At 50.7% G+C, this 23,342-nt stretch overlaps 1 protein-coding gene and 1 pseudogene across 1 annotated transcript; both read left to right on the top strand.

Moving 5' to 3' along the window:
- The first annotated feature begins 4,993 nt into the window (after positions 1-4,993).
- LOC114700603 lies at positions 4,994-5,853 on the top strand (annotated as a pseudogene).
- A 2,988-nt stretch (positions 5,854-8,841) lies between these two features.
- On the top strand, positions 8,842-23,143 carry LOC119089253. Its single transcript, XM_037211921.1, is given in 6 exon segments — positions 8,842-8,977; positions 17,877-18,025; positions 18,074-19,544; positions 19,547-21,726; positions 21,728-22,474; positions 22,697-23,143. Coding segments are annotated over 6 exon segments (5,130 nt in total).
- The last annotated feature ends 199 nt before the right edge of the window (positions 23,144-23,342 follow it).

Raw genomic sequence — 23,342 nt, 5'->3', positions numbered from 1 at the left:
TGTCCAAAAGACAGGCATTGGACTTAACTTGCTACCTGCAGTGTCACCCTAGGCTCCGAGAGGGCAATGGGAGTCAGCAGTCTAGGCTGCGTCAGTTCTCTGCCAGACTTAGGAGTTCTCAGTTGAGTGTTGGTGAGTCTCAACCTCCATGGCATGGCATAGAGGACGAGCCTGCACAAGTGCATTCCGATTTCCAGTGCCCAGTCTGTTGGCAGATCGGGCACAGCCTCCTGGGCAGCTAGGGGTCAGGGCAATACTGTGACCAGTGGCCCTGCTTGCCACATTTGAAGCAATGTCTGGCAGAGTTGACTTGGACTGAGCTCCAGTGGGATGGAGCCTTGTGGCCGACTTCCCTTGTACCCCTTGTGGGGGCTGTGCGGGCCTCAGAGCAGCTGCTAAGGCTTGGGCTTAGAGCATATTCTGTTGCAGCCTTGTCTAACAGGTTGACTCAGCTGTCATTCTCGAGCACTAAAAACTTTAAAAGCCATTTTCACCAATTCCTGTAGATGAATTTGGGGATATTCCTCAGCTTTTGTAATTTTTGTTCTAACATCTGGTGCTAAGAAATGAAATGGGTGGGAAGGCAGGAGTCTGGTGAGAGCAACTATAAGAAGAAAACAGAGAAGATTTGGGGTGTTAGGCCAGAGTGTGTAGGTTGAGACATTGGGAGATATGGGGAAGCAGTGGGAGGAGGAGAGGACAGGAAGAAGGGTAAGGAGGAGGATTTTGGTCTTAGATTTGTGGCCCCATGAGGGGTACGTGGGCCACAAAAAAGGAGCCTAAGTTGTTTACACTGAGATTAGACTGGATACAAAAATCAGACCAAGGAATGACTATGATGTCAGTACATAAACAACTCATAGAAAAAAATGAGTATAGGGTGACCTTTAAAACCACCGCCCCACCCCACCCCTAACACCGTGTTCTGCAGTTTTCAGCTTTAAAAGATGCTTACTGCCTAATAAACGAGTTCCTGCTTGACATGACTATCCGCTGCAACTGATTGTCTCCAGATAAGAGGAAGGCTGGGAAACAGGAGAGCAGCACACTTATGTTTCCTTGGATCCAGACCACCTCCTCAGAGGCGATCTAAGTTCCTGGTGGGGTGAGACCCCACAGCTGGCGGCCAATGTGGGGCTCGAAAAGTATGTTTGGTTCTTTCAGGGAGAATGAAACCCTAAGTATGGGTAATGAAATCTCTCAGGCTGGGCGGTGGTGGCGCATGCCTTTAATCCCAGCACTCGGGAAGCAGAGTCAGGCGGATCTCTGTGAGTTCGAGGCCAGCCTGGACTACCAAGTGAGTCCCAGGAAAGGCACAAAGCTACACAGAGAAACCCTGTCTCAAAAAGTCAAAAAAAAAAAAAAATGAAATCTCTCCAAAAATTCCCAAGAGCCAGGGGAGGCCAAAGAAGGCAGAAGACCAGGAGGGTAAAGAGAACAAGTTAAAGTCACCCGCTCCACGACTTGTGAGCCATGCTCCCCGAAGGAGCAGGGTCTGCCACCTTACATCCTAGAAATAGGGGAATGCTTGCCATACACTACCCCTTAGAAGGGACCTACGTGACTGGGGTACCTATGACTGGTCATCAGCCAGGAATCTGAGAGCCAACGAACCAACTTATGCAGAGGCCTATATTACCCAGATAGGGCCCCAAGGGAGGCAAGGCACAGAGCCCCAAGAGCAGTCCCCCAGTCATTTCCCGTTAATCTTGCCCACAGCCCTAATAGGCCACAAGAATGGTACCCATGGGAGGCCAAAGACCTTAAGGAACTCCACGAGGCAGTGGCAGAGGATGGTCCAAATGCCCCTTGGTCCCAGACCCTACTACAGGATATTGGATATAATCCCTGTGTCCCCAAGGATTGGCTGGACCTGGCTAATGCTGTCCTTTCAAGCACCCAACACATCAAATGGTGCACCCACTATAAGGAGGAATGTCGAGTCTGAACAGAAGCCAACAGAACTGCTTAGTACACAATCCTGATTACTTACGGGATGTTGGTGGGAACTGCTAATGGGTACCCTACGGGGGTCCAGCAGGCCGCAGTCCCGACACCATACTAAGACCAGGTGCGACAGTTGGGGCTAGCGGCCCTGGGTGAGCTAGATGAGGAACCTACAGAATCCCCCACAGCCAGAGTCAGGCAGAAGCACAATGAGACCCTAGCAGAGTTTATAGACTGGGTTCAACAGAGCATTAATCACCAACTACCGACTGGACCCCTCCGGGACCAATTTACAGAGATTCTGGCTGGGCTGGAATGAATTCAGAACACTGCTTCCTGCACAGGCATGAAAGAGGCCACCCAGGATCTTGGCGACCAACATCGCCAGACGCAAACACTGGCCTTAGCATTGCAATCCAAGACGGCTGCCCTGACTGAGGATTTCTCACAGGCCCTGGCAACCCAGTGTCAGGGAACAGCAAAGCCTGTAACCCAGGAGGCCTGCTTCAGATGTGGACAGGAGGGGTATTTTAAATGAGTGTGTCCTCTGCAACAGCCTCCTGCCAGCCAACAAAAGGCTTTAGGTTGGCCAGGGTAAATAAAGCCACCTACCACTATCTTTCCTAGGTGCAAAAAGGGTATCATTGGAAATAACACTGCAGGTCAAAATTCAACATAGATGGGAAACCTTTAAACTAAATAAGGGGCAAGCTCCAGCCCCATTAGCCAAAGGAGGAATTCCCTCTGGGGAGGCAGGTGTGGCCACCCAGAATGGCCCATGCCAACTGAACCATTCCTTTGGTCCCAGTGTGTGGGGCATACATGGGCTGCAAAGAGGGTGCCCAGAGAAATTCAGATAAATAGAGCTTAAGCTTTAAGGTGTTTATGCAGAGAGTGGATACAAAAGGTGAGAAAGAAAGTTAGCTCAAGTTATTTATGCTAAGATAATATAGTAAAAAACGAGAGATAGTGTCAGGACATAACTTGTAAATAGGGAGCCCTTTAAAATGATTGGTTTGTTCCTTCACCCCCTCCTAGGGTTTGGAGGTTTTCTGGTATAAAAGAAGCTTACTGCCTATCAATAAACAAGTTCTTGCTTGACTTGAGACCCCATTGCATCTGATTGTCTCCAGGTAAGAGGGAGGCTGGGAAACGGGCGAGTGGTGCACACTTGCCTTTCCTCGGTTCCAGGCCACCTCTTCACAGGTGACCTAAGTTCCCGGTGGGGCAGGTCCCCACAGCTGGCGCCCTAAACATGGGGCTTGAAGTACTTTGGCCGAGGCCAAACCATCTTCCAGGGTAAGTGAAACCCTCAGTATGGTTAATGCTATTTTTCAAAAAAAAATCCCCAAGAGCCAGGGGAAGCCAGAGAAGACAAAGAGGACCACAGGAGGGTGAAGAGACCAAGTTTAAAGTCACTCCGCCCTGCACCTTATGATCCATATGCCCTGAAGGAGCAGGGCCCCCGCCTTACATCCTTGAAACAGGGGAATGTTCCTTGCCATATACTACCCTCTAGAAGGGACCTATATGACTGGGGTACCCATGACTGACTGGCCATCAGCCAGGGATCGGGGAGCCGGTGGCACAGTGCCCAAAGAACAGACCCTCCAGGCATTTCCCGTTAATCTGGCCCCCAGCCCTAATAGGCCACAAGAATGGTACCCATAGGAGGCTAAAGACATTAAGGAACTCCACAAGGCAGTGGCAGAGGATGGGCTGAATGCCCCTTGGTCTCAGACCCTACTGCAAGATATTACGTATAATCCTTGTGATCCCAAGGATTGGCTGGACCTGGCTAAGACTGTCTTCTCATGCACCCAATATATAAAATGGTGTGGCCACTATAAGGAGGAATGTAGAGTTCGAGCAGAGGCCAATCGAGCTGCTCAGCCCGCGATCCTGATTACTTATGGCATGTTGGCAAGAACTGCTGACGGGTACTCTACTGGGGTCCAGCAGGCCATGGTCCCAGTGCCATACCGAGACCAGGTGCGACAGGCAGGACTAGCAGCCGGGGGTAAGCTAGATGAAAGACCTACAGAATTCCCCATAGCTGGAGTGAGTTCCGACCCTACCAGGGATCACCACAATATAAAGAAATGTTGGCAGTTATCACGGCCCTTCAAAACGTTCAGGGGCCTTTCAATCTACTCATTTCTCACCCTTTGGCAAACTTAAGTACATTTTTGTATCAATAGACACCTTTTCAGGAACCTGCTGGGCCACAGCCCACACAGGAGAAAGGACAAAACATGCACATTCCCATTTCCTTCAATGTTTTGCTACTCTGGGCCTGCGATCACAAATTAAAACAGATAGTGGACCTTGCTTCACCAGCAGGGCCATGACAGAGTTCTTTGAGCAAAGGCATATGAAACACAACACAGGAATCCCCCACAATCCACAAGGGCAGGCAATCATTGAAAGAAACCACCAATGCCTTAAAGAACAGCTTTTTAAAACAAAAAGGAATAGTAACCCCCATATTCAATTACATCAGGCCTTATTCACTACTAATATTTTGAATCTATCCAAAGGAGCAAATGAAACCAAATTTCAAAAACATTGGGTCAATCAAACCCCAACCTTCAGATTCAAGTACAATGGAGGGATCCTCTAACACTTCAGTGGGGGGGGGACCAGATCCCTTGCTTACTATGGGGAGGGGGTATGGTTGCATTTTCCTCTTTGGAGAACCAACCACAATCTGGCTCCCAGCCAGAAATCTAAAACTTCTTCCCACCCCTCCACAACAAAAAGATGCCCAAGGTCAGGTTGACTAACAAGGAAAAAATAACATAGGTTTGTCAACCCTTCCTAAAGGCACCCCCTTTTACAAACACAGGGAGTTAACCCAGAGCCAAATATCATCTGATCAATAGCAGTTAGCACCCATATTCAGTTATTCTGCACCCTGAGGCCATCACACTCTGGCCTCAGGGCTACAAGGACACTCGCATCGGGACCCAATCAGGACCTTCTGCTCCCCAGCCACTCCTTCATGCCCCTTGTGGGGCAGGAGCTCTGGAGTGACAGTCCCTACAAAACATGATGACAGAATACAGGCTTGCGGTGGTGGATGCTGGAGGTGTGGGAAAGAGTGCCCTGACCATCCAGCTGATCCAGAATCATTTTGTGGATGAATGTGACACCACCATAGAGGACTTCCATCGGAAACAGGTGGTCATTGATGGGGAGGCATGTCTGCTGGACATCCTAGACACAGCGGGTCGGGAGGAATGTGGTGCCGTGAGGGACCAATGCATCCACACGGGGGAGGGAGGGTTTCCTCTGTGTTTGCCATCAACAGCACCAATTCCTTTAACAACATCCATCAGTACAGGGAGCACATCAAATGGATAAAAAACTCGGATGATGTGCCAATGGTGCTGGTGGGGAACAAGTGTGACCTGGCCACTCATACTGTTGGGTCTTGGCAGGCCCAGGACCTTGCCCGCAGTTATGGCATCCCCTACATTGAAACATCAGCCAGGACCCGGCAGGCAGGGTGTGAAGGATGCCTTCTACACACTTGTACGTGAGATTCGGCAACACAAACTACAGGAGCTAAACTCTCCTGGTAAGAGTGGTCCTGGCTACATGATCTGCAAGTGTGTGCTACTGTGACATCAGATGGCGGTACTCCAGCTGATGGACGTCCTGCTCTCTGGCTCCTGCTACAGCCCAGAGATCTTGTTCCCACAACACCACTGCCCCCACATCCTTCTGCCTCGCTATTTTCCCTGCAGCAGCCTCTGACAACACCCCAGGAAAATTCTACCACCTGCTTCCAGTATCCGCTACCACTTCCCAGGGCCCCACTCCTGGCTCCCCAATATCCTGGGAGCCTGGAGACAATGGTGACTATACAGAGATGGCGTTTGGTGTGGCCACACCCCACCTCAAGAGACCAACCTGCTCTTCCTCTGCAGCCCTCGCATGCACGCACAACCAATGGTGAAAGCACTGTCCAGTGCACCGGGGCTGGGGCAAAAACTTTCTTTGCTGCTGCTGTTTTTGAGGGAAGCCCCACTGGACCTCTACTTCTCAGTGGATGCATACTAAGAAAGGCTTTATGTGGAACAGCCAGATGACATACCGCTGCTCTATTCTCCTGAAGAAGTCCCCAGCTTTCACTTGGGCCAGCATCTTTCCGCACACGGCTGCATGAGAACATCCATGAGGACACTGACCTTCTCTACCTCAACCAAAAACTTGGACCACAGTTCCTGGGAACCGCTCAACATTTGCAATGGTAGCTTTCCTTTGCTTACATCTTCCTCCAGGTCTTCCTGGGGTCTGCAACCGAGCAGGAGGACAGATGTCATTGGACAGGCTGCGCCTGTGTGTACTTCTCCTTCATCAAAGACTCCTTCCAAGTGTGTAGCTCCCTCCCAGCTTAAAGGTGAGCACTCACTGAGCCCTGAACTGGGAGAAGTGTGTGCAGGAGACACCTGGAGCCCTGAGGATCCACCCCACAGGCCATGGAGCCCAAATGAGTGCATGGTGCTCCCGGCCGCTGGACAACATAGAGACAGTGCAGAGTAAGGCCCTGCTGCAGCCACTGGCGCTGTGCTGCAGCCTGGCCCCCACCGCGGCCTCACCGCTCCCGCTGTTTGCCAACCGTCGGGGTGTGCGCCTTGTGGATGTAGATGGAGTGAAGCTGGAGTCCAATATTGTAGCCAGCGGTCTAGAGGATGCAGCCACTGTCGACTTCCAGTTCTCCAAGGGTGCTGTGTACTGGACAGATGTGAGCGAGGAGGCCATCAAACAGACCTACCTAAACCAGACTGGAGCTGCTACACAGAGCGTCGTCATCTCTTGCCTCATGACTGGGTTGGCAAGAAGCTGTACTGGACAAGGTGGCCAATCTCAATGGAATGTCCCTTAAGGCTCTCTTCTGGCAGGACCTAGAAGAGCCAAGGGCCATTGCCCTGGATCCTGCACATGGTTACATGTACTGGACTGAGTGGGGGAAGCACCCCGAATTGAGCGGACGGGGATGGATGGCAGTACCCGGAAGATTAGTGTGGACTCTGATATTTACTGGCCCACTGGGCTGACCATCCACCTCGAGGAAGAAAAACTGTACTGGGCTGACACCAAGCTCATCTTCATCCACAGTGCCAACCCGGACGGCTCCTTCCGGCAGAACGTGGCAGAGGGCAGCCTCACCCCTTTGCCCTGACACTCTCTGGGGACACACTCTATGGACAGACTGACAGACACGCTCTATCCATACCTGCCGTAAGTGGACAGAGGATAAGAAAAATGTGATCCTCAGTGCCCTCTACTCACCCATGGACATTCAGGTGCTGATCCAGGAGCGGCAGCCTCCCTGCCACACTCGATGTGAGGAGGACAATGGTGGCTGCTCCCACCTGTGCCTGCTGTCCCCGAGGGAGCCTTTCTACTCATGCGCCTGCCCTACTGGTGTGCAGTTGCAAGACAATGGCAAGACGTGTAAGGCAGGGCTGAGGAAGTACTGCTGCTGGCCCGGAGGACGGACCTGAGGAGGATCTCTCTGGAGACACCTGACCGCACAGACATAGTGCTGCAGGTGGGCAACATCCAGCATGCCATTGCCATCGACTATGACCTGCTGGTACTAGACAGATGATGAAGTGCGGGCTACCCGCAGGGCGTATCTGGATGGGTCAGGCGCACAAACACTTGTGAGCACTGAGATCAATGATCCTAATGGTATTGCTGTGGATTGGGTCACCCAGAACCTCTACTGGACGGATACAGGCATGGACCGAATTTCGGTGACTCACCTCAATAGCACTTCCAGAAAGATACTGGTGTCTGAGGACCTGGTTTCTGGGACATGCTGACCTTTTGTTGACCTTGGGTGCTTGTTAAACAATTCTGTTTGCTCCTCCTTGTGAACAGGTATATTAAGATGGGGAAGAAAAAATAAAAGGGTCCTGATGCTCGCAACTTAACTGGTGTGTGCTGCGTTCATCCCAAATTCCCCTGCCAGATTTTGGGCTCAATTGCCTTGCAGGCTTGGCAGAGTCCTTGTCTGACATGGCTCCTGCCGCATCTGATTGTCTACTGAGAAAAAGGAAGGCCGGGGCACAGCAGCACACACTTACTCTCCTCTCCACGGTTCAGGTCTCCCTTCTCAAGAGACCTAAGTTCCCAGTGGGGCAGGAGCCCACAGATTGTACCAACTTTGCCTTCTCTATCCCCTCCCTCCATTTCTGCCAACCTGACCAGAGATTTGAATGGACTGTAATACCCCAGGGAATGGCTAATAGCCCAAATTCTGGCAACAATTCTGTCCACCCTGTTAGGACCCCTGCTAAGAAAGACAATGGGCCTTGCTTAGTCAGTAAAACCAAAACAGAATTGTTTGAACAATCGCACATAGATCATACTACAGGAATTCCCTACAACCCACAGGGACTCCACCATAGAGGACTCCTATTGGAAACAGGTGGTCATTGATGGGGAGACATGTCCACTGGACATCTTAGCCAAAGCAGGTCAAGCGGAGTATAGTGCCATGTGGGACCAGAACATGGGCACACGGGAGGGTTTCCTCTGTGTGTCTGCCATCAACAACACCCAGTCCTTTGAAGACATCCATCAGTACCAGGAGCAGACCAAGTGGGTGAATGACTCAGACGATGTGGCAATGGTGCTGGTGGGGAACAATTCTGACCAGGCTGCTTGTACTGTTCAGTCTCCATAAGCCCAGGACCTTGCCCGCAGCTATGGCATCCCAACACTGAAACATCAGCCAAGACCCAACAGATTGTGGAGGATGCTTTGTACACACTAGTACGTGAGATTCAGCAGCACAAACTGCAGAAGCTAAACGCTCCCAGTGAGAGTGGACCTGACGGCATGAGCTGCAATTGTGTGCTATCCTGAAGCCAGATGGCAGTACTCCAGCTGGTGGTCGTTCTGCTCTTCCTGGCTCTGGCTGAATCTCAGAGGGACCCACATAAACCTCAGCAGGTGACCTGGGCAGTGATCAGTGCTGACAATGGAAAGATCTTCAACAGAACCACGAGTGAGACTGTCCCTGAAACCTGGTGGCCTGAGATTTTCTTGGATCTTTGTGACCTTTGTCCATGTATCTATCAGTACATATTCTTCTCTCATTTTTGACTCTGCCCATTCAGGTGAGAAGGTTAAGGATGTGAAGAATCATTGTCTTCATGCTTTTGCTTATATGGGAGTGCCAAACTTCATAAATACTGGTAACAGTCCTGCCTACAGCAGTGGGTGGGTGGGGATTTAAAATTCTGTCAACATTTTTCTACTGTTAGTAAGACTGGTATTCCCTATAATCCTCAAGGACAGGATACAGTAGAGTGCTGCCATCGTACCTTAAAAATGTACTTTGATAAAGTAAAAAGGGGGAGTCTATGGACTCATCTTTCCTCTCCACATTCTACTCTTTCTAGTTTTAGATATTTAAAAATTTTTAACGGTGGATTCTGCTGGAACATCTGCTGGAGACAGAAACTGGAGGGTTCGTGTTGCAAACCATCCTCTGTTTTGATGGAAGGATCTTTCTACAGGCACTTGGAAGGGACCCGATCTGGTGCTGGTATGGGCCCGAGTCTGTTTGTGTAGCAAGAGCTGGCCCCTGCACACAGGAGAGAGAGCCCCAACCCTCTCCACAGGCAAGGGTGAACTGTCCCTGATGGCATGGACTGACCAGATCAGCTATCACCCAGGCCCAAAGCTGGGCCTTTGGTTGGTTCACCCCACCATCTATCCCATCTACAAGCTGCCAGAGCTTGTGAAAGAACTGGTCCTGTAGATCAATTACCTACAGGATGTCCAAGACTTGGGATGGCCACAGGATATCCCAGAAGAGTTCTAGTGAGGCTCTGGAGAGGACGACGTACCAGAATCCAAATACAACATTTGTAAATATTACTATGCAGCTTTCTCATGCCATACTAGCCATTAATGATACTAGAATTATTCCAGCATTTTGGATATTGGATGGTGGGATGGGTGGCCCAGGGTACCTAGAGTTTAAGTGCCTTGCCCACAGTCAGGACAAATCTTTGTCACCCGCCAGTCCAACAGCTGCTCAGACCCAACCAAGTAAACACAGAGACTTACATTGCTTACAAACTGTATGGTTGTGGCAGGCTTCTTGCTATCTGTTCTTATAGCTTAAATTAATCCATTTCTACAAATCTATACCCTGCCATGTGGCTCATGGCTTACGGGCATCTTTTCATGCTGCTTGTCCTGGCGGCACCTGGCAGTGACTCCTTCTTCCTTCCTGTTCTTTTTTTTTGTCCTGTTAGTCCTGCCTATACTTGCTGCCTAGCCATGGCCAATCAGTGTTTTATTTATTGACCAATCAGAGCAACTTGACATACATACCATCCCACAGCACAGCCAAATGCAGACCATTTCAGACACCTGCACTCAGTCCATAGTCCTAATTATCCTCTATATGGACCTGTTGGTTAAAGCCACGAGGAACCCGAGAACAGGCTCCCACAGGACATACAGAACATTCCACAGCACTCCCCCCGTTTTTGTTTTCAAAAAAGGTTTCAACCTTAACAAATTAAAATTACATATAATTTGGGAATTTGGGCGTAGCTTCCCTTACTACTTCCTGCTGGAGGGGGGCGCAGTATCTTATGGGGATACAAAGAAAATTTTAGGATTATGGAATAGTCCATGAGACTGTATTGTCTGAGCCAGTTGCCTTCAAACAATTCTGGATGTTGGATCATCTGGGCCATGGTGTCATCAGAGACCTTTCAGGGGGTCTTGGCTGGTCAAACCTGATGTATCTTAATCTGGAACAAATCCATCGCCTCTGGCTTTCTGTGGGAAAAAAAGCAGAGTCTCCTTCCCAAAACAACACATCCTTAGACATAAATTTCAAAATTGAAATACCTTTAAAATATACACATTAACTTAACTGAGCAGTCTTTACAATCAAATGTCTTTCTGCAGTTAAAAATGCCAAAGGTGAGACGGGCCCAGCGGCGGCCCGCTGAGGTAGATGGGCCTGGCGGCGGCAGCCGACAGGGACATTCAGTCCCGGCGGCAGCCGGCAGAGACATTCAGGCCCAGCGGCAGCCCACAGAGGTAGACGGGCCCGGCGGAGAAGACAAGCAGACGCAGGTAGGCCTGCAGCGGCGACCTGCAGAGGTAGACGGGCCCAGCAGCGGCCGGCTGAGGTAGACGGGCCTGGCGGCGGCGGCACCCGACAGGGGCATTCAGTCCCAGCGTTAGCCGGCAGAGACATTCAGGCCCAGCGGCGGCCCGCTGAGGTAGACGGGCCCGGCGGCGGCAGCTGACAGGGACATTCAGTCCCAGCGGTAGCCGGCAGAGACATTCAGGCCCAGCGGCGGCCCACAGAGGTAGACAGGCCCGATGGAGGAGACAAGCAGACGCAGGTAGGCCTGTGGCGGCGGCCCACGGAGGTAAACGGGCCCAGCGGTGGCCCGCAGAGGTAGACGGGCCCGGCAGCGGTGGCCGACAGGGACATACAGGCCCAGCGGCAGCCGGCAGAGACATACAGGCCCGGTGGCGACACCCAGAGGCAGACAGACCCAGCAGCAGATGACAGGGACATAAAGGGCCGGCGGAGGACCACAGAGGTAGACAGGCCTAAGGAAGGGAGACAAGCAGACGCAGCTTGGAACAGGGACGCCTCTAACCCCAACACCTGGGGAAGAAACTATCCGTGGGACGGAACAAGAACGAATCTGAACACTCCGTCTGAGGACAACCCAGGGCCCAGCTGCTGATCCTGTGAAACCCAACAACTTAGAGGTGTTGGGGAGACTACCCTGCTCAGCTGAAATCCATCAGGAGAGGATTCAGACCCCTAGAGTTTGAAGTCTGAAGAAACAAGATCAGCTGAGGAGTTGACGAATGAACAAAACGTGAACTGGGAACACAGAAGAAGGCGCTACCCAGCCACCAAACCAGATCACCAGAATCATAAGTATATACTTCACCGATTGAAATCAGCTGTCCCTGAAGAAATAGCCCAATAGGAACAATTTAACCAAGAACCCCTACTAAACCAAGACAAAAATTAGAACAAGAGAGGCACTCTCAGATACAGATACCACCTGCACCGCACAGAGGAAGAGATGAGTAGACGCCAGTGCAAAAATACAGGCAACAACATAAAGACCTATATGGCAACATCAGAACCTAGTGATTCTACACTTGCAAGACCTAAACATACCATGACAGAAGAAACAGAAGAAATCAACCCTAAAAATGACTGTAAGAAGATGATAGAGGCCCTTAAAGAAGAAATAAAACATTCCCTCAATGAGGAAATAAAAACTTTCCTTAAAGAGGAAATGAAAAACTACCTTAAAGAGGAAATAAAAACTTTTCTTAAAGAGGAAATAAAAAACTCCCTTAAAGAGGAAATAAAAACTTCCCTTGAAGAGGAAATGAAAAACTCCATTAAAGAGGAAATAAAAAACTCCCTTAAAGAAATGGAAGAAAAAATAAACAAAAAATGGGAAGAAATCAAATTAAGCCAAGAAAAAGCAATTAAACAGATGAAAGAAACATTCCAAGATCTGAAAAATGAATTTGAGACAATAAAGAAAACACATGCTGAGGGAATGCTGGAAATAGAAATCCTGACAAAACGAACAGAAACTACAGAAACAAGCATAACCAACCGATTGCAAGAGATGGAACAGAGAATCTCTGACACTGAAGACACGATAGAGAATATAGATTCGTCAGTCAAAGAAAACACTAAAGACAAAAAAGTCGTAACACAAAACGTCCAGTGGGACCGAGTCCTGTGCTCATTGCATGAGTTGGCTGTTTGAAACCTGGAACTTATGCAGGGACACTTGGCTCAGTCTGGGAGGAAGGGACTGGACCTCCCTGGACTGAGTCTACCAGGTTGATCGCAGTCCTCGGGGGAGGACTTCTCCTGGAGGAAGTGGGAATGGAGGGTGGGCTGGGGGTAAGGGGAGGGGTGGGAGGGGGAGAATAGGGGAACCCATGACTGATATGTAGAACTGAATGGTATTGTAAAATAATATATATATATATATATATATATATATATATATATATATATATATAATGCCAAAGGCAATATAATCGAGACTCTCTGTGTGATATCCATCTTTACATGGATTATTTTTATATTACTTTTACTTTCTCTTTAAAGACTATTTTTTAAAAACTATTTCTTTATATAACTATATATATTACTTTCTCTCTCTCTTCCAAGCTTATGTACATTTTACACACATTGTAAAGCATTTAAAGTCTTGTTCCATCTGAATCTGTCTTACTGTGAATCTATTGCTTTAAAGTGCAGCATTTTTAAGATTGAAACAGCACTGTGGCTGCTGGCTCTGCCCACCTCAGCTTTCCAACATGGTGTGGTATGTTTACCGCCAGCTCTGGGAGCTATCGTGTGTCTATGCTGTTATCGAAGCAGTGAGTAGCCCAGAAACCTTTTTTGTTTTGTACTAGCAAAGGCTAAATCCTCCACGCAGCTTAATGTGCCACTTGCAGAGGCCCATTTCCGCCATACTGCAGGTCGAGCACACACGCTAGGAATGCACCCAGGATACTCAAACCAGCAAGCTGCTGCCCACTTGAGAGCTACTTAGGAAGCTGTTTTTAGCTCTTTAGAATCTTTTGTCAAGTTTTAGGTAGAAACTCTTGCCCACACAATGGGCACCATTTATAGCTAGAGTTTTCCTGCCTTACCTACAGTCTGGACAAATCTTTGTCACCCGCCAGTCCCACAGCGGCTCAGACCCAACCAAGTAAACACAGAGACTTATATTGTTTACAAACTGCATGGCCGTGGCAGGCTTCTTGCTATCTATTCTTATAGCTTAAATTAATCCATTTCTACAAATCTATACCCTCCACACGGCTCGTGGCTTACCGGTATCTTTTAATGTCTCTTGTCCTGGCAGCAGCTGGCAGTGACTCCTTCTGCCTTCCTGTTTTTTGTCCTGTTAGTCCTGCCTATACTTGCTGCCTAGCCATGGCCAATCAGTGTTTTATTTATTGACCAATCAGAGCAACTTAACATACACACCATCCCACAGCACAGCCAAGTGCAGACCATTTCAGACACCTGCACTCAGGCCCACAGTTCTAATCATCCTGTATGTGGACTTGTTGGGTAAAGCCACGAGGAACCTGAGAACGGGCTCCCACAGGACATCCCACAGCAGCCCAGAGTAAAGGCTAGTTTCTAAAATGGTCACGATCACTTGCTATGGCAATCCTAAGAGGTCTTGGAATCGGGATATGCTTCTGTGTGGGGCATACATGGGCTGCAAAGGGGGTGCCGAGAGAAATTCAGATAAACAAAGCTTAAGCTTTAAGGTGTTTAGGCAGAGAGTGGATACAAATGGTGAGAAAGAAAGTTAGCTCAAGTTATTTATGCTAAGATAAGATACTAAAAAACAAGAGATAGTGTCAGGACATAAACAACTTGTAAGTAGGGAGCCCTTTTAAATGATTGTTTTGTTCTTTCACCCCCTCCTAGGGTTCTGAGGTTTTCTGGTATAAAAGAGGCTTACTGTCTATCAATAAGTGAGTTCTTGCTTGACTTGACTTCCTGCTGCGCCTGATTGTCTCCCGGTAAGAAGGAGGGTGAGAAATGGGCTAGTGGTGCACACTTGCCTTTCCTTGGTTCCAGGCCACCTCTTCACAGGTGACCTAAGTTCCCCGTGGGCCAGGTCCCCACAATAGTTGGGAGAAGGTTCTACTTCCTGGTGGATACAGGTCCGTGCTCTGGAGGGAGGACTCTGGGACATGGAGTATTGGGTGTAGGTAATGCTCAATCTCTTGAAATGGTTGCTCTCCTCAAATGGACCAGCTCGAAGGGGGAACAGGACAAGATACTCCCCCTGGTGGCTGAGACTCTTATTGGCAACTTACTGGGTCAGGATATGTTGTCCCAAATGGATGCAGTAATCACCACCAACCACCAAGCTTTCTATATTATGGAGGAAGAGGCCCAAGGAAGGGGATGCGGAGCAGAGGAGATAAAAGGAGAGGACTTCTTCACCCACTAAAAATGATCCCAAAATTCCACTTGGGTTTACCCCCAATCCTAGAGGTCACTGCCTCCTGTCAGGTACCTCTATTAGGTGGAGGCTGGGACACTAACTATGGGTAGAGCAGTAACCACTTGCTAAACCTAAATTAGATGCCATCATTGTCTGGTTAAGGAACAATCAGATCTTGGACTTGTGCATTCTTGCCCCGAGTCCCTGGAAAAACCGGTCTTTGTTATAAAAAAAATTCAGGAGCCTGGTGCATGTTACAAGACCTGTGGAAAGTAAAGGAGAGGATAGAGCTAGTAGGCACCCCCTTGAAAGGTCTGCCCTGGGTCCAAGTAATGCTCTCAGAATATACCCTGGTGGTGATTGATGTTAAGGACTGTTTCTTTTCTATCCCCCTCCATCCAGATGATTGTTGTGAGAAGGCCTATGGAGCCAGATGCCAGTAAAGCTGGCCCCCAGGGAAAGTGTGGAAACTTTAAAAACAAATTGTATACAAAAAGATATGACTGGAGCTTCAGGTCAAGAAAATGATGTTGCCTGGCAGTGGTGGCACACGCCTTTAATCCCAATCTTGTTTTCTTTATGCTGTAAAAAAGAGCTTTTTTTTTTTTTTGGTTTTTTCGAGACAGGGTTTCTCTGTGTAGCTTTGCGCCTTTCCTGGAGCTCACTTGGTAGCCCAGGCTGGCCTCGAACTCACAGAGATCCGCCTGGCTCTGCCTCCCGAGTGCTGGGATTAAAGGCATGCGCCACCATGCCCGGCAAGAGCTTGTTTTTAAATAAATGAATCCATGCCTGACTTGGCTCTCTGTTGCATCTGATTGTCTCCTGAAAAAAAAGGGAGGCTGGGGAGCATGGTTCCAGGTCTCCCTTCACAGGGGATCCAAGTTCCTGGAGGGGGAGGACCTCACACCTGGCGCTCCTAATGTGGGGCCTATAGTACTTCAGCCAAGGCCAAGTGCTCTTCCAGCGTAAGTGAGACCCTCAGTATGGATAATGCAATCTCATCAAAGGAAAAGCCAGCTCTCAAGGCCCTGCACTAAATGCTCAGGTCCAGGGGGCTTGAAGTATATGAACTCAATTCCATCGCTACTTAGGAAACTATCATTCTTCTAACCCCACCCCCACCCCCACCCCCAGGTTCCCAGTGCTCTTTTCTTGGAGCACGGGAAAAGAGTGGAAAGATTGGCCAGAAGAAGGAAAAAAACATTTTGATATAGTACCACTATGGTGGTATTCTATTTGTACTGAAATGTGATTTTAATTACATGTTAATGAATAAAGTTGCCCGGGGGTCAGAGCTATTAGAGCCATAGCAAGAGCATGGCAGTGGTGGCACACGCCTTTAATCCCAACGCTTGGTAGACAGAGTTAGATAGATATCTGTGTGTTCAGGGATACACCCAGCATTAGAGACATACCCTTTAAGACCTGGAGGGCGGTACTTACAGGCAGTGACGAGGCAGTCACGTGTTTGGGTTTAAAACCAATGAGAAGGCAGACACACACACACACACACACAGGAAGTAGGTCTCTTTCGGAGAGGTAGGAGCACCGCAAGAGGCAGGATAAGACTTTAGCTCTGAGCACTGACCTCTTGGATTTCTCTTTTACATTGGTTCTGTGTTTCTTATTTAATAAGACGGTTGTTTACATCTACATCTGGTGCCCAACGTGAGAAGAATCCAGTAAAAACCGCTTGGCTTGGCAGCAGGTCTAGTTTCCCACAGGGGCCGGCTCCCTAGCCAGGGCCCAGGTCTGCTTGGCCTGAGGACAGACTAACCGAGCGGGTGATACAAACAACTCAGACCTGCCCTACCGAACAGGGCCCCGCCTGTAAAGTCAACAGACGTGGTCGGAGCTTAAGGAAGCCAGAGCCAAGCCTTGACTAGGCTCAATAGGGAACACGTGGCTAGATTTAAGCTTAAGCCAGCTATGCTTTCCTGCTCGCTCGCTCGCGCTCTCTCTCTCTCTCTCTCTCTCTCTCTCTCTCTCTCTCTCTCTCTCTCTCCCCACACCTCGGACACTAGGTGGCTGTTTGGAAATTTCCTAGGATTTCTACTATTCTATGCAGATTTGGTAAGTCACAACATATCAGATATTTTAAAGGAAATTATTTAAAAGAGAATTTTTTTTCCACATTAAAAAAAATGGTTTTATGTGTACATTGGAAGAAAATTGGATTTTCTTTTGAAATTTTAGGCAGTCTGCCAATGGAACAACTATAAAAACCCTCCACTCCAGCCCGTGGGCGCGCCAGTCTCTTGAGCCTCTTGAGTGACTGTGTTGCCCCGGGTACCCGTGTTCCTGAATAAAGCCTCTTGCTGTTTGCATCTGACTTATGGTCTCGGTGAGATCTCTGGGCGAGGGTCTCTCCAGAGGGAAGACTACCTTCGGGGGTCTTTCATTTGGGGGCTCGTCCGGGATCGGAGACCCCCCGCCTCGGGACCACCGACCCACTGTCAGGAGGTAAGCCGGCCGGCCTTGGTGTATGTCGTCTCTGTCCTGTCTGAGTGTTGTTGGTTTGTCTGAATGTTGAATGTTGTCTGTTTGCGCACCTGAATCTGTCTGTGTCAGTGGAACTGAAGGAGCCGACGGGCTCGGACTTCGCCACTGCGACCCTGGAAGACGTTCCACGGGTCTCTGAAGTCCCCTCTGGGGCACGGGAAGTCCCCTCTGGGGCACGGTCTGAAGTCCCCTCTGGGGCACGGTTTTTCGGGGCCACCCCCGTATCCGAAGGATACGTGGTGTTGGTAGGAGACGGAGATCTCAAGTACTCCGTAAATCCATCTGAGTTTTTGCTTTCGGTTTTACACCGGAGCCGCGCAGCGCAACTGTCTCTTATTTGTGTTGTCGGGTTGTTTTGTGTTCTTTGTCTAATCCTTCTCCATCCAGGAACTAATATGGGACAGACTGTCGTTACCCCCTTGAGCCTAACTACTGACCATTGGTCGGACGTCAAAGGCCGGGGGAGCGATGGAGGTGTAGTCATCAAGAAAAATAAATGGATGACCCTCTGTGAGGCCGAATGGGACATGATGGATGTAGGATGGCCACGGGAAGGGTCATTTAATCTCTCTCTCATTTCACAGGTTGAGGGGAAGGTGTTTGCCCCCAGCCCCCATGGGCATCCAGACCAGGTTCCCTACATCGCCATTTGGAGATCCCTGGTTGAAAACCCATTCCCCTGGGTCAAGCCCTTCTTCCCACAACCTCTCACTCCCCAGCCTTCGGCGCCTCCTAACCCCCTTTCTTCTCTCTACCCAGTCCTTCCCCGCAGGGAGCCTTCCAAGCCCCCTGTCCTTCCCCCTGATCCTAATTCTCCTCTCATAGACCTTCTGACACGTGAACTGCCACCCTACCAGCCGACCCCCCCAGCGTCACCTGCGGCCGCGGCGGCCCCTGCTGCGGTGCCGGCCGCGGCCCTGGCGGCTGCTCCCACTGTGACTCTAGCCGCGACGCCGGCTGCGACCTCCCCGGCGGCCGCGCCCCCCGTGATGACCCCGCTCGCTGAGGACTCAGAGGAAGAAGAAGAAACAGTCCAATCCCCCATCGCGGGCCGCCTCAGGGGCCGCGGAGCCGGCCCCCCCACTGAATCCAAAGCCTTCCCGCTTCGGGAAGGACCCAACCATCAGTTACAATATTGGCCCTTTTCTGCCTCAGACCTTTATAATTGGAAACAACATAATTCCCCTTTCTCCAGAGATCCTGTTGCCTTGACCGGCCTAATTGAGTCCATCCTAGTGACTCACAGGCCGACTTGGGACGACTGTCAGCAGCTCCTGCAGACCCTCTTAACCGTAGAGGAAAAGCAGAGAGTTTTCCTGGAGGCCCGGAAGCAGGTTCCGGGCGATGACAGGAGGCCAACCCAACTCCCAAATATCATCGATGCAGCTTTTCCCTTGACCCGCCCAGACTGGGACTTCAATACACCTGAAGGTAGGGAGCATCTACGTCTCTATCGCCAGTTGCTCTTAGCGGGTCTCCGAGTGGCCGCCAGAAGGCCTACCAATTTGGCTCAGGTAAGGAATGTGATACAGGGAAAGGAAGAATCACCCGCTGCATTTTTAGAGAGGCTGAAGGAGGCTTATAGGATGTACACTCTGTATGATCCAGAAGACCCAGGGCAAGCACCAGGTGTCATCCTGTCATTTATCTATCAGTCTAGCTCAGATATCAGAACCAAATTGCAGCGGTTGGAAGGTTTACAGGCGCTAGGTTTGCCAGACTTATTGAAGGAAGCAGAGAAAGTGTTCAATAAGAGAGAAACTCCTGAGGAGCGTGAGGAAAGGAGATGGCAGAAACAAGAAGAAAGGGACAAGAAACAGCATAGGGAAATGAAAAAGGTCTTGGCCGCCGTTGTGTCTCAGGGACAGCGGAGAGAGGGAGATAGGTCGGGAGAGCGAAGGAGGCCACCCCTTGATAAAGATCAATGTGCTTACTGCAAGGAGAAGGGACACTGGGCCCGAGAGTGCCCCAAGAAGCTACAAGGACCCCGCCGACCCAAGCCCAAAACCGTGGACCTCCTTAGTCTAGAGGACTAGGGGAGTCGAGGCCAGGAGCCCCCCCTGAGCCTAGGATAACCCTCAAGATCGGGGGGCAGCCCGTGACCTTCCTGGTTGATACTGGTGCCGAACATTCAGTCCTAACCCATGCCGGAGTGCCTCTTAGCCGGCATTCTGCACTGGTGCAGGGGGCAACTGGAAACAAGAGGTATTACTGGACTGCCGAGAGAAAGGTCCAACTGGCATCAGGGCAAGTAACTCACTCCTTCCTGCATATACCTGAATGCCCCCATCCGCTGTTAGGACGGGACCTATTAACCAAATTGAAGGCACAAATCTATTTTGATGAGAAGGGATCGAGGGTCATGGGTCCTAAAGGAGACCCCCTACAAATCCTTGCCCTCAGTTTAGAGGAAGAATACCGTTTGTTTGAGGCAGAACCCCCGGAGAAATCACCTGAGGAGCTACAGAACTGGCTGAGAGAGTTTCCTCAGGCCTGGGCAGAGACTGGGGGCTTGGGGCTGGCACGCGATCAGCCGCCGCTGATGATCTCACTAAAGGCCTCCGAGACTCCTGTTTCAATTAGACAATACCCAATGTCACGGGAAGCTCATGAGGGGATCAAGCCCCATATTCGGAGGCTCCTGAACCAAGGGGTGTTAAAGCCCTGCCAGTCACCTTGGAACACCCCTCTCTTGCCTGTTAAGAAACCGGGGACAGGGGACTACAGGCCGGTCCAGGACTTAAGAGAGGTCAATAAGCGGGTGGAGGACATACACCCCATGGTGCCTAACCCCTATAACCTTCTGAGCACCCTCCCACCGACCCACGTCTGGTACACTGTGCTAGACCTGAAGGATGCCTTCTTTTGTTTAAGACTGCACCCTCAAAGTCAAATGCTATTCACTTTTGAATGGAGGGACCCAGAAAGAGGGCTCTTGGGACAATTAACCTGGACCCGGCTCCCTCAGGGCTTCAAAAATAGCCCAACCCTCTTTGATGAGGCCCTACATGCAGATCTGGCCGGATTCCGGGTCGAACACCGAACCCTGACTCTGCTCCAGTACGTGGATGATCTACTCCTGGCGGCCAGGAGTCGAACCGAGTGCCTGGAGGGCACTCGAGCCTTACTGGCCAGACTTGGGCAGAAGGGCTATAGAGCCTCAGCCAAAAAGGCTCAAGTATGCCGAGACAAGGTTACCTACCTGGGCTACACCCTGAGCGGGGGGCAAAGATGGTTAACAGGAGCAAGGAAGGAGACGATAATCTCCATCCCCCCTCCTCGGAACCCCCGCCAAGTTCGAGAGTTCCTGGGTACGGCTGGGTACTGCCGCCTTTGGATTCCTGGCTTTGCCGAACTGGCAGCCCCATTATACCCCCTCACTAAACCAGGGGCCATGTTCCAATGGGAGGAGAAGCATCAGAAAGTGTTCCAACAGATCAAGAAGGCCTTACTCGAGGCCCCGGCTCTGGGTCTGCCAGATCTAACCAAGCCCTTTGAGCTGTTTGTGGATGAGAACTCAGGTTTTGCCAAAGGGGTACTGGTGCAGAGACTGGGACCTTGGAGGAGACCTGTAGCGTACTTGTCCAAGAAATTGGACCCGGTGGCTACAGGATGGCCACCATGCCTTCGCATGGTGGCAGCCATTGCCGTATTACTCAAGGATGCCGGGAAGCTGACTCTGGGACAGCCGTTGACTCTGCTGGCCTCCCATGCAGTGGACGCCTTGGTCTGACAACCACCGGACAGATGGCTTTCTAACGCCAGAATGACTTACTATCAGGCCTTACTACTGGACTCAGACCGGGTAAATTTTGGGCCGACAGTTTCCCTTAACCCTGCTACCTTGCTGCCACTGCCTAGCCCCTCCGAGGAGCATGACTGCCTCCAGATTCTAGCCGAAGCACATGGCACCCACCCTGATCTGACAGATCAGCCGATTAAGGATCCAGACGCTGTCTGGTACACAGATGGGAGCAGTTTCGTGGAGGAGGGGGAACGCAGAGCCAGGGCAGCGATAACCACCGAATCGGAAGTGGTATGGGCATCGTCACTCCCGCCCGGGACATCGGCCCAGCGCGCAGAACTGATTGCGCTCACCCAAGCTCTCCGGATGGAAGAAGGTAAGAAGCTCACAGTTTATACTGACAGCAGATATGCCTTCGCCACTGCGCATGTCCACGGGGAAATCTACAGACGGAGAGGCCTGCTGACGTCCTCGGGTAAGGAAATCAAAAACAAAAAAAGAGATCCTAGACCTCCTAAAGGCCCTGTTCCTCCCGCTCCAACTCAGTATTGTCCACTGCCCAGGGCATCAAAAGGATGACTCTGTGGTAGCCAGAGGGAATCGGCTGGCGGATCTGACTGCCCGAACAGTGGCTTCCCAGCCAGCAGGGAGCAGCCAGTTGATGGCCATACAAGAACCACAGCCTGAGAGAGACCCCGTGCCCTATAGCCCAGAAGACCATGAGCTGGCAAAGAAAATGGGGGCGGACTGGGAACAAGGAAGACAAGCATATATACTAGGGGACCGGATGGTCATGCCAACCTCCCATACGCGATATATGCTGAGATTCCTCCATGCATTGACCCATTTGAGCAAAAACAAGATGAAGACCCTATTGGACAGAGAAAACACCTGGGCAGTGCTGCTGAACCAGGATCAGGTACTCCAGCAGGTAACTTCTACCTGCCCAGCCTGTGCTCAAGTCAACGCAGGAAAGGTTCATCTAAACAAGGGGGCCCGCCAAAGAGGCCATCGTCCTGGTGTTCATTGGGAAATAGACTTTACAGAAGTAAAACCCGGACTCTACGGGTACAGGTACCTCCTGGTCTTCGTGGACACTTTTTCCGGATGGATCGAGGCATTTCCAACCAAGAATGAGACGGCTAACGTGGTACCAAAGAAACTGTTGGAAGAAATCTTCCCCAGGTATGGGATGCCTCAGATATTGGGGACGGATAACGGGCCTGCCTTCGTCTCTCAGGTAAGTCAGAAGGTGGCCAAACTATTGGGGGTTGATTGGAAACTCCATTGTGCATACCGCCCCCAGAGCTCAGGACAGGGAGAACGAGCTAATAGAACAATCAAGGAGACTTTAACCAAATTAACGCTTGCAACTGGCACTAGAGATTGGGTGCTCCTACTTCCCTTGGCTCTCTACCGAGCCCGAAATACTCCTGGCCCACACGGCCTAACCCCTTTTGAGATCATGTACGGGGCCCCACCTCCTGTTGTAAACTTTCTCCATCCTGATATTTCATCTTTTGCTACCACCCCTACTTTAGAGGCACATCTTCAAGCCCTCCAACTGGTGCAGAGGGAGATCGGGAAGCCCCTGGCCAAGGCTTATCAGGAGCAGCTAGACAAGCCAGTGGTGCCCCACCCCTTCCAGATCGGGGACTCCGTTTGGGTCCGACGACACCAGACCAAGAATCTGGAACCACGGTGGAAGGGGCCCTACACTGTCTTGCTGACCACCCCCACTGCACTCAAGGTCGACGGGATTGCTGCATGGATCCACGCCTCTCATGTGAAGGCTGCCAGGGAACCCGACCCAGCAGGATCCAGAAAGTCAACATGGACAGTGCGCCGCACACGAAACCCCCTAAAAATAAGGTTGGCCCGCGGCTCCTCTTCCTCCCCCTCCTCTTAAACTCTGCCTACCCCCAGGGGACTAGGGCGGCAGAGAGCCCGCACCTAGTTAAGAGGCTCACTTGGCAGGTCATCTCACAAACTGGGGAGACGGTCTGGCAAACGACCGCCCTTCACACCCCCTTTACATGGTGGCCTAACTTGCATCCAGATCTCTGCCAACTAGCAGCAGGGTCAGAGGACTGGGACATCCCTACCAC

The sequence above is a fragment of the Peromyscus leucopus genome, chromosome 18, assembly GCF_004664715.2.
Source record: "Peromyscus leucopus breed LL Stock chromosome 18, UCI_PerLeu_2.1, whole genome shotgun sequence".
Classification (NCBI taxonomy): Eukaryota; Metazoa; Chordata; class Mammalia; order Rodentia; family Cricetidae; genus Peromyscus; species Peromyscus leucopus.
This window is presented reverse-complemented; position numbering and strand designations above follow the sequence as displayed.